Below are 15,174 nucleotides of genomic sequence, written 5' to 3' on the forward strand. Positions count from 1 at the left end.
TTTTGTACCGTTTTTTTACATTTAACAAAATTAATGTACGTTTCATTGCATGACATGTATTTAAAAATAAAGAATTACATATATTACAAAATTTTCTGTGAGTTGCATACCGTGCTTATGTAAAAGTTATTCCAAAATACAAATATTGTTTTGAGCTGCATACTCTGCTTGCCATATGAAAAAAAAAGAGGGAAACACGACGACGCTTATTTATACATATTTTCGTGTAATCTATTGCTAAGGGAAACCTAAACAGATCCCAACATGGGTGGCGGTGATTTGGTAAGACCCATTTGAACCACTTATCAATCTCATATAACTTCAAATCGTAAATCTTCCTGGGATAGAACCTGAAAAAATCATGGCATCCACACACTATGAAGAACCAAGAGCGCGTTTGGAAAGCGGAGCAGGCGAAGCAGGAGGAACAACGCAAATTAGATGATTTGCGCAAGGAGATCAACGAGGAGCGCGACCGTGAGGAGCTCAGGCGCATAGGAGAGAATTCTGGCGTTCTGTCCAGCAGCGGCGGCGGCGAAGCGAAGTTGGAGTGGATGTATAAAAGTATATAGAATCATTCTTAAACTCAATTCATAACTAATCATTCAGCTTATTCCAGACAGCGCAGAGCTAATCAACCGGGAGGAATATCTGCTGGGTCGCAAGATAGACAAATCGTTTGAACAGCTGCAGGCGGAGGAGCGACGCCAGGAGAGTACACTGGGTGTTAAGCAGTCCATAAACCATGTAGAGCACGAGTGTGTTCCATTCTCAATACGGGAATACCGTAACCTGCAGTCCACCGAGCAGGTGGACATGCAACGCAAGACAATGGAAGATCCGTTGATGCTCATCAAGCAGAGGGAAATGGAATCGCGTCGGAAACTGCTGGAGAATCCGGTGCGACTTAAAGAAATCCACCGCATCCTCAAAACAGAACAGGAACAAGCGACGAAACGCAACAAAAAGTCCAAGAAGAGCAAAAAGTCAAAGAAAAAGAAGGGCAAAAGCGATGATGACAGCGACAGCAACGATGACCTGGACAGAAAGCTGGCAAAACAGATGAAAAAGCTGAAGGGCGAAAGCACAAATGAAGAATTCAAGCTCGACAAATTGCTGGATGCCAAGTATCGTACGTTGACCAAACAGCTGGACATGGCCACAAAGCAGAAAAAGACAAAAAGCAAGAAGAAATCGCGGCGTCGCAGCCGTAGCAGCAGCAGCAGCTGTGATGACAGCGACGGCAGCGAGGAGGAGCCAAGCAAACAGACCAGGGAAAACAGAGGAAGACGTGGCAGAAGCAACAGCAAAGAAGCTGAGAAGAAGAAGCAGACTAGGGAAATTAGAGGAAGGCGTGGCAGAAGCAACAGCAAAGAAGCTGAGAAGAACAATCAGACCAGGGAAATTAGAGGAAGACGTGGCAGAAGCAACAGCAGCGCCAATGAACCCACAAAACGCAGGGAGCGTGAGGACGTCAGAAGGCATCGCGACGCTAGCAACAGCAGACGCAGACGAAGCAGAAGTCGCAGTCCACGTAGAGATCAACGAGATCAGCGGCAGCGACGAAGAAGTCGCAGCACGGACAAACAGCGGCCGCAGCGCAGAGAACCCAGCAGGGAGAGACGGCGACGCAGCGCCACACCGGAAAAACGTCCACCTGTTCGACGTGCGTCGCCACCTGCTGCACGTCAGGCAGCGAATTCCAAACCCAAGCTCAGCGAAAGTGAGCGTGAGGCGCGTCTGCGCGAGATGATGGATAATGCCACTTGGCGGGAGGCGGATCGCACCAAGGCGGTGCATAAGCATCGCGAGGAATATGCTCGCGAGGAGGCACAAAACCAGGCACGCGATTTTGACCAACAATTCATCAACAAGCAGGTGAAAAAGGCCATTGACAATCAGACCTCCATTGGCAATCGCATACGTTCCAATCTAAACAACATACAACGCACCTCGTCCGCCATGGATGCAAACTTTGCCCGCAAGTAGCTCCTGGACAAACACTTGGCCGTAAGTCCATATTGTTAGGCTTATGCAGTAGATTAAAGATTAAACCATATGAACCTATGTTTTTTAGCCTATGTATTCTTCCTTTAAAGCTTGTTTAGCTAATTGATATACTTAATGGCGATTTTATTTTGGAAACTTGTGTAGGTGTAGGAGTATATAATATGATGAAACGGAAAACAAGCGATTATGATTTCACGCTCCTCTAGTCAAGAATACCTGACTATAAAATACCCTATATTTATATTCATGCAAAAAACCCGATCCCGAAATTCGTATTGTTACATTTAAGAAAGAAGCAAATGAAGACGAAACAGACATGACTAGATCGAGTCAGTTCGTCGTCCTCATGATCCGGCCTGTTACAGACAGTCGCAGAGTACAGTAGAGAAAGAGTCAAGATCCTCAACAAACTTAAATGTAGGGAACTACTCCAGCTATTGTGTAGCTAGTTAACTTAAGATTCGTTTTATTGAACTTTGGAGCTTACAGTATAAACGGTGTCTGGCGCAGCAATGACAACATTAATATTAATATTTCAGTGAGAGATAATCTTGGGTATTTAAAACTGGGGCTTGGGCCACTTAGGCATTGGATAAAGCAGCCACGCCTGGCAGTGTCTTGCCCTCCAGCAGTTCCAGCGAAGCGCCGCCGCCGGTGGATACGTGCGAGACGAGCGCCTCTGTGTTCCATTTGGCGCAGCAAGAGGCCGTATCGCCGCCGCCAATGATGGAGACGGTGCCGTTCTTGGTGGCAGCCACAACTCCATCCATAATTGCCTTGGTGCCATTGGCAAAGTTGGGGAACTCGAACACGCCGGGTGGTCTGTGAGCAAATAAAACAATCAATGACCGATCGGAAAGTTTTCATAAAGGGTGATTATTACCCGTTCCAGACAATCAGCTTGGCACGCGCGATGGGCGCGGCGAAGAGCTCGCGGGACTTGGGGCCCACATCCAAGCCCATGTGGCCATCGGGAATGCCGCTCTCAACGGTGGCCTCGCTGACGGTTGCATTTTCGGCAAACTTATCGCCGCAGACGAAATCGACGGGCAAATGCAGCTGCACATTATTCTTCTTGGCCTTGTCCACCAGTTTCTGGACGATCTTGGAGCCCTCCTCGTCGAACAAGGAGCCGCCAATCTTCATGTTGTTAAGGACCTTGAGGAAGGTGAACGCCATGCCACCACCAATGATCATCTCATTGACCTTGTCGAGCAAATTCTCAATGAGCTGGATCTTGTCAGCCACCTTGGCGCCGCCCAGAATGGCCAGGAAGGGATTTGGTGGCTTGTCCAGGGCCTGCGAGAAGTACTTGAGCTCCTTGTTGAGCAGTAAACCAGCCGCACGCTTCTCATAGCCATCACCCATCATGGAGCTGTGGGCACGATGTGCCGTGCCGAACGCATCGTTCACATAGACATCACCCAGCTTGGCGAGGCTGCTGCGGAACTCCTTAACCTTGGCGGGATCGGCTTTCACCTTGGCGCCGCTGGCGTCCACGCCCTTGCCCTCCTCCTCCAGGTAGAAACGCACATTCTCCAGCAGAATAACGGAGCCGGGCGCGGGATCCTTGCAAGCGGCCTCCACTTCGCTGCCCACACAATCGTTAAGGAATGTTACTTTCTGACCGAGCAATTTGGTCAGCTCCTCGGCAACGGGGGCCAGCGTGTACTTCAGGTTCTTGTTGCCATCGGGACGACCCAGATGCGACATGAGCACCACAGACTTGGCCTTCTTGGCCAGAGCCAACTTGATGCTGTCCACAGCGGCAACAATGCGCTGATTGCTGGTGATCTTGCCTTCCTTGATGGGCACATTGAAGTCAACGCTACGGCCGAAGAGTGAACAAGAAAATTCTTTTATGCAACATGCAATTCACACAGAAACGGATCATTACGCAGATTGGGTGCACAACCTACCGCATTAGCACGCGTTTGCCCTCCAGATCGAGGTTCTCGATGCTCAGCTTATTGAAGGCCATTTTTGATGCTTGCCAAATTGGATCTAACAAACTTCTGGATACTTTTCGGTTGTGCGAATGCGACTTGACCCACAGCTGTGCGGCAATGTCAGTGCAAGGTCATTAATGGGTAGCATGATTAGGGTTGCCAATGCGCGCCAAACAATGCCGCAACCCCCAAAACCCAGCGCAAACAAACTGGAAAAGTTTTCAAATGAACAATAACATAAGTCTAACTGGAGTTGAAAACTAAGAGACCGCTTGCTCGTTTCTAATTTGTCCCAATTGGATTTATACCGTTTCCAGTTAGACTAGCATGCAGCACTGGCAAGTGTGTTGAGTAACGTGTGTATGCGAAGTGTTGTAAATCAACGCATGGGTGTGCTTCAGAGTACTTGGCGCGGAATTCAAACAATCGAAATTAAAAATGAACAATTGGACTTGTTAATTAAGCAAATACAAGAATTAAAGTAATTTATATTAAAGAAGAATTAAAGTAATTTATATTAAACAGCTGTTTAAGGCACAAAAAAGATACCTTAATCCAATCAAATAAAATACAGAAAACTAGTTTAAGTAAAAAAAAGTTAGCGCATATCTGAAGCCAATTTCCTGACAGCGAAGCTATTCAACGGGTGTATTCAATGAGTCTGTGTAATTATGTATTGAATAAATGAATGGATGCTACATGACAACGCAGCTCTAAGGCAATTGAGCACAGTTGGTGTAAATTTATTTGTTTTTCTTATGTGCTCTCGACCACAACACAGCGACGCACACACTAACACACACACACACACGCGCGCGCTCAAATGCATACATACAACTGGATATAAAATGACGCCAACATTTTGCTCTTTGCAAATGATTCATTCATGTGGTGCTCACCAGTCGGCTGGCACTCTTGGGTCGTACTCTTTGGCGTACAACCACCACCCGGCAACCGCCACCCGGCCCCGGTCAATCCACCCAGTCAAGCGTTCCCATTGCACCCAAATGCATGACGCAGATGCCAACACAAAAGCCAGGCGGGCCGCAGGCAGAGGCCTATGCGAAAGCGTTGCAGTTTGACCCATCCCGATGCCGAGAGTAAAGAATTTCCACGGCAGCTCATACATCAAGTGACTGTGGTGGGCGAAGGTTGGTGGGCGGGGTGGTGCGGGGCGACGCTTACTTCTCAGTACATTTTCTGGCCAATTAAAGCGTTCGCTTCAGAATGCCCACAAATAATGATAGCACGTACTTGGGACATGTATTCCATATCGAAAACAAAACCGTCAACAAGAAGCAACTAAATTATTTATTTGCGTGTGCAATGCTCGTCTGAGTCTCTCTGGCTGAGTGTAGGGTATTCAGCTAATCGCTGCACTCGTGTGGGGAAACATTACCAACCGCACATACCATATACCAGACGAAACGCGACTTTAGAACGAACCGACACCAAATACGACAAATACTCTTCAAGCTACCGATTCGGGTTGTAAGTCCATGGAACCGCTTATCAGCGAACGCTCACAAATACCCCGTTGCCCTTGTCCGTGAAGTTGTACTCTCAAACCAGTTCATGTTGTTTTTTTTTTGCTGAATGATTTCAGTTCTTTCACGTAAATACATATTTATGAAATAAAATCCGAATTGTTTCCATGCGAATGGAAGGGGTCAGAAAGTAAACAGAGTTAACTATCTAATCTTGATGGGATAATTCCAATAATATTAGGTAAATTCCACACACGAACCAGCCTAAGCTATATAATGAAATGCATGCATTTCTATATATGTATGTATGTGTGTATGTATATTCATACGCCTCGCGTGTTTTTCAAGTTTTTCACGCTTTTCTCACCTTCATTTTCCAACGCTAAAATCGTTTTTTTGTATGTACATCAAAAGCTATTTACATCTACACGTCGAGTGCTCGCTTTGAATAGAAATTAAACATCTATTCAAAACGATTCGTGACATATTCCCATTATATGGAACTCACAGCAAGTCTTCATCAAAAATCTGAATAGAATCTATACAATCTTCTTATAAATCTATTAGCAGTACATACAACAAGTACATGTCCATATACACACAAACGTTTGTAAAAGAATCGATTACTTCCATTAACACCTTTTTGGTGCATGCTACAGGAAGCAGAGGCAACGTGTTAATACACTGAACAAAAACTCGGTGAATTTGAAAACTTGACAATAATACAATGCATATCAAATAAATATATGATTAGGGCTTCGAGATTAGATTATACTACATCTCAACGCTTGCTAACTCTATCTCTAGAGCATATTCGAAAGATGATATGTGTTCCCTTCAGGTTCAGTGAAAACGCTGCGATTACCTGAAAAGTTGGTTGACTACCTCTAGAACTTTCCCTACGAAAAAGCAGGCGCTGTTGCCTGAATGTTAACGATTGTAAACCTTTCTTATCGCAATTCTCTGAACCAACAGTCCAGGGACTGAAACATGGGTGTTTTATTATACAGTATACAAGGTTAACCTTGAAATAATATTGGTCATACTTGAAAAACGTGTAACCGTGTAACTGGTACATCTGTCTGCTGTCTATATAGATATATATGTATGTATGTCCGCATATACATACATATGCATAGTGTGGATAGTTCTCGAAGGAACTGCATAGACCGAAACATATTTCGTTTTCTCACTGACGCCTCGGCTAATATATGTATGTATGTACATATGTAGAAGAATAAATCATATCGAAACAAATATTATTTATCCCTCATTAACCGGGGGAGCGAACGCAACGCCGCTCAAAACAACACTAAAAGAGAGTCGAAAGAAAGAAAGATGGAAAACCCGTAGCGCAAAAACGAAGACGCAAATCGGCTTATCAAGAAATGAAATGTTAAGGCAAAAGCAAAAGTCACAGTTCTTGTTGTTGTTGCTGTTGCTGTTGCCGCTGCTTTCGAGTAGCTGCTGTGTTGCCGTTGCGCTGTTTAAATATGATAACTGAATGATTGTCCCACGATTACAGGTGTTGTTGGCAACAATGCCAGCCGCGCCAATGTGTGGAGTGCTACAAACTGGTAGATGCGACCATAGACGACTGTCATAGTCATCCACGTTGGCGAGGCGAACATCGGTTTTAATTAGCGAGCTGTCGTTGTGGGTCTCTCTCTCTCTCTCTCTCTCTCTTTCTCTCTTTCGCTCATATTATTCAGATTACAAAACTATACTTATTTGTTTTGCATAAAAATAGCAGAAAAACGACTGTGGCCAGCTAGCAGCAGCAGTAGTTCAAATAAGTAATGGGATAGACGACTATATAAACTGACGGCTAGAGAGACTGGCTGCGGCGAGAGCGACAATAGAGCAGAAGAACGTTAGCTCATTAGTCAGTTCCTGAACCAGCATGGTTCGTGTAACGAACAGAGACAGCAAATTGTCGAACCACAAATGTGTGGGATCAACTGAAAGAAATGCAAAGATACAATAATGCTGACAAAAAGCGAAATGCGAAAAATGGGGTGAACCTTGCTCACTGTAATGACAAAGATACAAATGTATGAATCTTTTAACCTGGTTTGCCCCGTGTAATATCTATAATTTGGTTAGTTAAAGTCATTAGAATTCCATCAACAAACAGCTAATGCTTAGAAATTTTCTGTTGGTTGAGAAAAATGCTGGTGATTGGCATTAGACATCTTCTCAGTCGCCCAATTGACCTGATTACTCGCTTGTTTTTAGGTCCACTCTATAAATATGTTGTGGCACAAACAATAAGCGAAACACTGCCGTTGAGTATGCAACCCAACAGCAGAACACATACACGCCACAGACGCGGCGACAGAACGCCAAAGTTGCCCGGCCAGCCGCTGCCGCTGCTGCTGCCTGTACAACTACCGCTTGGGCCCTCCCTAGCAGCCTGTGCCCAGCTCCAAACCTCTGCCGCCTCGTCGAGAAGCACTCCTCGGCTAACAACAACCACCGCCAACAAGAGCTGTAACGGGCAAGCAGCCACCGCGGCCGGCAATTTTCAAATTTACCGCCAAACGTGCCGGCGACGTCGACGTCGCCGTTGGCTGTGCTGTACTCACTCACGACCAGAAACCGCATTTTGTATGGGATTCGTCAAGAAACCCACTCGAGGTGTCATTTTTGGATTTCAGCTTGATCGCAGCGCTCGCCTAATGTTGCCAAATTAAAGAGGACTATTTATATTACCGATTCCCAATAGTTTGGACCAGATCCAAATAAAGGTTTACGAGCAATCAAAAAAAATGCCAGATGCTTAAGCTGTACAAGAAGACACTGCTTGCAATCTGTAGACGGCCGCGTGTGCGATGGTAAGTTTAGTCTTGTACGAGCCGTCAACGGGTACACATATCGGTGGTCAGTCAGAAAGCAAGAAAATACAAAATACTGAAAAATAATCAGCCAAGGCATACAAATATACCGAATAGCGTACGCACATACAAAAATTTGTACATATGTATATTTGTTGCCGCGCTGAAACTAAGGCTATATTATTAATATTTTATTTATCTATCAAAAAATTATTACAAAATTATTTGTAGAGTCGGTCAGCGGGCGTAGTTGGTGGGTCGGACGGACGCTGGGGCGGCGTTTGTTATTTTGTTCTCGCCTCCGCTACCTGCTTAATGTTGTTGTTGCCTTCTCTTCTCTACTTTGCCAACTGCTGCTGTACAAATGCCGCCGTGCTTTTTTGTTCAGTGTATTGCATACATGACAGAACGAGAGAGCAAGTAGAAGAGAGAGAGAAAGAGAAGGGGACAGTGACAGCAGCGCGCGGCTTGAGCGTGAGCGAGTGATAAGCGAGCGAACAGCGGCCAGTACGAACGAAAGAGAGACAGAGAGAAAAAACGAGAGCAAGCTGCCGCAGTCGGAAGCGTGTGCTTGTGTGCATGTGTATGTGTGCTTGTGTTGTATCTGTTAAATACACACGACGTAGCAGCATTTCAGACAGTGTGTTTGTGTTCTTCGTGCGGTGCGGTTCTCGTTTTTTCCCTCTTCGGAACAATCTATCTATTTTGCGCTAATTTTTGTCAACAACCAAAAAATATCTTGAACACACAGCAATCAAAAAGCGTTGGAATAGTATACACACAACACTTGAACGGATACTGAAATTCACGCGCGCATTAATCATTACAATTTAAGCCTACATATAACGACGCATGCTCGTTATATAACTGTACAAAAATATATACAAGTTTTTCAAACAAGTTCAAAAGCAAAACAACAAAATGTCTGCAGCCACAGAACAACAAAATAACGGTGATGTTGCCGTCGAGAAGGTAGCTGCCGTCAGCGACAGCGATGTGAAGGAGGATCTCAAAGCCAAAGCCAAAGCAGTTGCCGAGGACAAATCAGCGGCCGCCGATGCTGCTGGCGATGCGGCCGCTGCCGATAACGGCACGGCCAAGGATGGCGAGGACGCTGCCGATGCGGCGGATGCTGCTGCTGCCGCGCCTACCAAGGGATCCGCCAAAGGCACTAAGAGGCAAGCTGAAGTAAGTATCCAACAAACCCAAAACCAACAAATTCGCTCCTAAAAGGATCTTATACTCAACTCGTATTCAACTCGTACAGTTTCACACAATTTACCCTAATCAGTCGCAAGCCTCCCTGTGAATGTGTGTGCGTGCGTGAGTGTATGTGTGCGCTTGTTTAATAACAAAACAAACGAACGCACTTGTCATCTTTCTCTTCTGCCGCTCTCTACGACTCGTCATGCACTTATCGATCGAGTTATCGAACGCGCTGCCCTAATCGATTATCGCGTTGTTGAAGTTTTGTTTACGCGCTACTTTTGCCTTTTTGCGCAAATGATTCATAAATTATTTTGTTACCCTCCGAAGCAAATTACAAAATCCGGCGGCAAAAATAAAACTGCTAGAAAAAAACTTTGTTCTAGAAATAGATATACACACGTTTTTCAGTTTCAGCCGCCTTTCAAACGTTCAGCTGCCGATAGCAGCCGCTAACTGAAACGCAAGAGAAAGAGAGAGAGACTGACACATGAGAGAGCGCACACTCATCTGTATACAAATACATAAATAGTTATTATTCTACATGCAAAGCATTTAGTATGTGTGTGCATGTTATTATTTACGATTAAATTAAGATGATTGTGAGTCGGTAATCAAAGATTATTTGTTGTTCGGTTCAAATCGAGGTTAGGATGTCTAATAGTCGAACTGTGTTGGCGGAGCGGAGCGGTACAGTTGTTGGCCAGAGAGATAATAGGAGATAGAGAGAACGAGAGCGCGATTTTAGTAAAAACGAAAAGAAAAAAACAAAGCAAATAAATACTGGAATACGGCATACGTAGGTCATTAGCATTGCACAAGGAAAGCAGCAAGACGCAAAAAGCCCAAAGAGATAAACTTTAAAAGCTTTGGCAGCAATGCGGCCTTGCAACTCAAAGACACACACACACACCCACACAGTCAATGCATTATGTGTACAAATGTGTGTGTGTATTTAAAACACGAAGACAATAGAAATCAAGCACTTTTAATTGGGCAAATGCGATATTGTAACATCTTTGCTGACGGTTCTCTTAAGACTCACCTTTGGCCTTTGTAAATTGCATTTTCCAAATTTGGCAGTAACAAATAACAATAACAAATTGCGCGCCAGCCAAAAAGTTGCGCTCTCAGCTAAAAACAATGCCGGCCGGCAGCAGTCCGCCATATTAATAGAGTGAGAGAGGAAGAGAGCTGGTATAAACGAGAGAGGGAGGGAGAACCAGTTTTTTATGCTCCCACAACATTCCATTCGTTTGTTGTTTTATGCCATAATCGAAAAAGGCACATTTTTGATAAACATAAAATACTTATAAAGGGAAAGCACGAGGTATCTCATTAGACTAAATTTTCTAAATTAGCAAATTAAATTATTTGTCACAAACTCAAAATAAAAATGTACAGTTTAACTAGCGAGCGTGCTCTCAGCGAGAACGCTGTCATTTACTCTCCTTCTCTCGAATTGCTACTATGCGTCGGTCCCTCTCAGTACGCTCTTCGTGTAAATACTTATGTACACATTCTGTATACAGACATGTGTTGTTTGTGTATATACCCATTTACATTTATCTTTCACTTTTTTTCGCCTTACGTGTATTTATTTTGGTACATTTATGTACTTGTGTGTGTGCATGGCGGGCGCACATAAAAACAATCCATTTACAGGGTGGCGCAACTTCCCTATTCATAATATGCAGGAGAAGTAACGGTTTAATTAGAAATTCTAGATAGTGTTGCCTACTGTTGTGCAGCGAGAGACACAGGGCCTAGATAAATATATTAATGGTGTGGAATATTTTCAATTAGGATATTTAAGTTATTTATCGGACTTTTCCCGAACAGAATATTTAGTAAAAAAAAAATATTTAAGGTCGCAATCGTTGACGAATTCTCTTAAATTTAGTCTCTCAAATATCTCCCAAGTGATTAGCAGCTGGTTTCTAGAGCTTTCTTTTAAATACTCGTCGCTCGCATTAGTGCAATAAAACAGCGTCTATCATTAATGGCTCTGTTTTATGGGATGTTTGTTTTAATGGCTGGTCTGGTAGCATAAGTATTTTTCTTCAGTTTCTTGGTGGCTTTTGTTTTGCTTGAGAGAGCGCGCCGTATATTTTGCACACATTTTCACAGTTATCTTGTGTTCTGCTTTGGAACAATCGCTGTTAAATTATGCCTTCGTACATATACACACGTGCGCAGACATACATGCATATGTATTACAAGCTTTCTTTTACATGAGAACGTGACCGCCTTATATACTTGCCTTGTTGTTGGTTGGTTAACTGAGTTTTGAACCCACGCAGCAGCAGCACATGAACGCACGCCAGGGCAGCGCCGCTAGCGTCGTCGGCGGTCAACCGTTTGCGCCTTTTTCTGCGGCAGCTGTCGTATGTGTGTGTGTGTGAGTCTTCATTCATGCAGCCATTGTCACGACGCGCGCGTTCTCAGGTACAGTTCTGCTTTGACAGCGACAGCGCTGTGCTCTCGCTCTCTTTTATAGCTCCTCAAACGCACACACATACTTACGCCATCATGTAGCAGCAGCTGCGACGCTAGCGTCGCTGCCTATTGTTCGGATCGGTTTGCTTCGGGTTTGGTTCATTCGCTCGGCTTTCGGTCACAGTGGGTCGAACGCACGCTTGGCTTAGCTGGTTTTGTGTCTCACGGATGCGGATACATATGCCCTCTCGATTGTTGTTTTTCCATTATGTAGTAAATATGCCGCCTTATGTATTGTTTTTAGTATGTAAGTGAGAGGTGCACTTGTAATGCGGCAATCTTCGCTTTTGCTCTCTCGCTCTCTCCCTTCATTGGTGCGTGTTGCTGCAGCGAATTCCATTGACGCGCGCATTTTTCAAATGCCTTTTTTACGGCGAAAATAACGATTTTTCTTTGCTGCTGCTCCCCAGTAAAGGGCGATTTTTGTTGTTTTGTGGGCTTTAAATATACATTTTATGTTCATATAGACGTACACAAACATACACACCCATAAACATGCTGTAGCTATGTGGAGAAAAATGCGTATGTTGGGCTTATGTTTTCTTTCCATGAACAATTCGCTTTGCCCTTGATCAAGGAGAAGTGTGGGGTTTCACTTGGGCGCTCAAAAGGTTCCACTAACAGGAACAGAAGCCTTCATTATCAATATCCTTTCCTCATTTGGCGTCTTTCTTTTATTTGTGTTTGCAGGCTAAATCCGCCGAATCAAAGAAAGCCAAGAAAGATAAACCCGCTGATGGTGATTCCGATGAGGAGGAGGTATTAGATGATCTCATCGAGGGTGACAGTGAAATTGAAAGCGACGAATACGATGTACCCTACGATGGTGAGGAGGATGATATTGAATGTGACGGTAAGTTCAATGCCCAGAATTCCCAAAAAGGCAACCCGAAACTAAGACAAATCTTTCTTAAACAGATGATGACGATGACAATGATGACGGTTCCGGCTCGGACGATCAAGCGTAATAATAATGTAGTCAAAACATAAAAAAAAAACAAAAGCTAAAAAAAAATTACAAACAAAACAAACAAAAATTTAAATTAATAATAAATAAAAAGTTACAAGCAAAAAACAAAACCAGAGAAAACCACACAAAAAAATCGCAAAAGTATATAATTCTTATGTTTAAGAAATAATTTTCTATTTCTTATTTTATTTTAATTGTATTTTATGTGTACTTTTTTTATAAAAAAATACAAAAAAAAAACAAAGCAATTTTCGCATAGGGCGAGAACACAAAAACCGAAAAAAGTAAACATCCCCCCAAAACTATATACACAAACAGACCATGCTCTTTCTTTCCTTTAAGTCGATAAGTCTTAAGTTTAAATGACAGATACATAGCATGAAGAACAAGCAGAAGCAGATGAAGAACCTTAAGCGGAGCCCCATGATTTAATTAATAATAATAATTAAAAAAAGAAAGAAAAAAAAACACACACACACACATACAAACACAAGTAATAAAATTCATTATTAAAATTAGACGTTACATTTTATGAATGATCGAAAAAGCAAATGCAATTAAAAAAAAAATATACAAAACAACACTCAAGTTTTACATATGGTTTCAAAAATTTTCGCGCCCACTGTGGCCACACACCGAGCCGGAGCCGAAGCCGGAACCGGGTTTGTCGGCTTCGCGGGGGCGCAACGGGAAGTTTGATTTCAACATCCACTTTGACGTCGACTACACTGAGCGAACGATTATTTAGTGGGCTCAGCGGGCCGGCTTCTTTTATTTCAGCATTTACCTATTAACTACTATGACTACTCTTAAGTATACATTATGTCAGTATTAAAAACAAACAAATAAAACACACGACAAGCAGGCAAATTTTTAGTTTGTAGAGCAATATCGAAAACATTCTGTTGTATAATGTGCAAAGGCAAATCAATAACTGATAAAGTTAATTCATTTGTAAATTGTAAAAACAAAAACGAAACGAAAGAAATGATGAATATATATGAATGCATTGAGGCAACAACAAGAACAAGTCAACTTTTAATGTTATTTATACAAAACATACTTATTAAGTAGTCGGGCTATGCAAGCGGCATATATCATATAGCATATGGCGCCAAGCTACATACAAACAACTAACAATACTCGAAACAATTTCTTAATTATAATGACTGATATTTGAAATGAAAAACAAAAGAAAATGCTGAAAATGAGCATGCACAGAGAGACAGACCCATCAATCAAATCCAATTAATTTTTTCAAATTTTGCAAAACGTTTAACCACCCCAACTTGGCCCTAATTTTAACCAATTAACCGACCCACACACACATATATATATATATATATATACAAGAGCAGCAAATACAATATTAATAAGCATTTAAAGGCTTTCAGTTGATGCATGCCAGGTCAATAACTTATATAGTACATATATGTATATGCCGTAAACAATTTGATACCGAAGCAATGTTGAATTAATACACAAAGATTTTTGTAAATAAAAAGAAAAGCAATCAAATGATGAACAAAAAGTAAAATTCAATCGTAACCAGTTGTAGTGAAAGAATGAAAATAAGACCCACAAATGAAAAAAGAAAACATTTAAAAAAGTAACGAATGCGAAAAGAGAAAATAAATTATTGTAATTACAAAATCAAATGTGACGAAGCAACAAGAACAACAACACAATTGGCAGTTATTAGATGCCAATAAAACGATTGTTTCAATTGGGCGGGGCAGCACACAACCTCTACTCCTACCCGCCCCTCCCCCTTTCAACCAGCCAAAGAGAATGAAGTTTCGTCGGAGGGTGTATTATGCAGATAACCGAGTAGGGGTAGTTATTCGAATATGTATCGCACATATGTGTATGTACAGTGTAGAGGTACATAATTCATTGATTGGTGCTGTAATCCTATCGGTTGTTTTAGTTTGCCCGACTTTGGGGTTGCATATATGCGGTAGGGTAGTTATATCCCGTTTGTGTTTTTTTCCCACTGCCCAAAAAGTGATTTGCAACGCTTTGGCGTGCAGCTGGAAATTTACACGCTATTTTGTATTTTCAATTAAAAAGTGCTTGTTTCTAATTAAATCCATAACCAAAATGAAATTAAATTCTATATACATACCATATAAACAGAAATAGGTCCTTGTCCTGCAATATGTTCAAATTTAACCGATCTCTTCGCGCTTAAGTTGTATCGATTCAAATGCCTA

General features: G+C 42.6%; 3 protein-coding genes across 3 annotated transcripts; 2 read left to right on the forward strand and 1 right to left on the reverse strand.

Moving 5' to 3' along the window:
- Window positions 1-120: 120 nt before the first annotated feature.
- Cwc25 lies at window positions 121-2,076 on the forward strand. The gene is made up of 3 exons (XM_064679433.1): window positions 121-282; window positions 348-564; window positions 620-2,076. Exons 1-3 carry the CDS (start codon window positions 265-267, stop codon window positions 1,987-1,989), a joined length of 1,605 nt encoding a protein of 534 aa, XP_064535503.1. The 5' UTR covers window positions 121-264; the 3' UTR covers window positions 1,990-2,076.
- A 383-nt stretch (window positions 2,077-2,459) lies between these two features.
- On the reverse strand, window positions 2,460-4,106 carry Pgk (phosphoglycerate kinase). Its single transcript, XM_064679435.1, has 3 exons — window positions 3,930-4,106; window positions 2,894-3,838; window positions 2,460-2,832 (listed from the first exon to the last, which is right to left on the reverse strand). Exons 1-3 carry the CDS (start codon window positions 3,989-3,991, stop codon window positions 2,592-2,594), a joined length of 1,248 nt encoding a protein of 415 aa, XP_064535505.1. The 5' UTR covers window positions 3,992-4,106; the 3' UTR covers window positions 2,460-2,591.
- Window positions 4,107-8,917: 4,811 nt separating this feature from the next.
- Bacc (Bacchus) lies at window positions 8,918-13,275 on the forward strand. The gene is made up of 3 exons (XM_064679468.1): window positions 8,918-9,471; window positions 12,679-12,841; window positions 12,907-13,275. Exons 1-3 carry the CDS (start codon window positions 9,205-9,207, stop codon window positions 12,954-12,956), a joined length of 480 nt encoding a protein of 159 aa, XP_064535538.1. The 5' UTR covers window positions 8,918-9,204; the 3' UTR covers window positions 12,957-13,275.
- Window positions 13,276-15,174: the final 1,899 nt, after the last annotated feature.

The sequence above is a fragment of the Drosophila montana genome, unplaced genomic scaffold, assembly GCF_035044405.1.
Source record: "Drosophila montana isolate Dmon_TW-CO22-7 unplaced genomic scaffold, ASM3504440v1 contig_1_1, whole genome shotgun sequence".
NCBI classification, from domain to species: domain Eukaryota; kingdom Metazoa; phylum Arthropoda; class Insecta; order Diptera; family Drosophilidae; genus Drosophila; species Drosophila montana.

Bases quoted from the DNA above. Each gene is read 5' to 3' on its own strand.
- Cwc25 (XM_064679433.1), top strand. The intron at 565-619 runs GTATATAGAATC...AGCTTATTCCAG, and splicing joins GTTGGAGTGGATGTATAAAA to ACAGCGCAGAGCTAATCAAC.
- Pgk (XM_064679435.1), bottom strand. From the start codon at position 3,991: ATGGCCTTCAATAAGCTGAGCATCGAGAACCTCGATCTGGAGGGCAAA. The intron at 3,839-3,929 runs GTAGGTTGTGCA...CTTCGGCCGTAG, and splicing joins GGCAAACGCGTGCTAATGCG to CGTTGACTTCAATGTGCCCA. The intron at 2,833-2,893 runs GTAATAATCACC...ATTTGCTCACAG, and splicing joins AAGCTGATTGTCTGGAACGG to ACCACCCGGCGTGTTCGAGT.
- Bacc (XM_064679468.1), top strand. From the start codon at position 9,205: ATGTCTGCAGCCACAGAACAACAAAATAACGGTGATGTTGCCGTCGAG. The intron at 9,472-12,678 runs GTAAGTATCCAA...TTGTGTTTGCAG, and splicing joins GCACTAAGAGGCAAGCTGAA to GCTAAATCCGCCGAATCAAA. The intron at 12,842-12,906 runs GTAAGTTCAATG...TTTCTTAAACAG, and splicing joins GGATGATATTGAATGTGACG to ATGATGACGATGACAATGAT.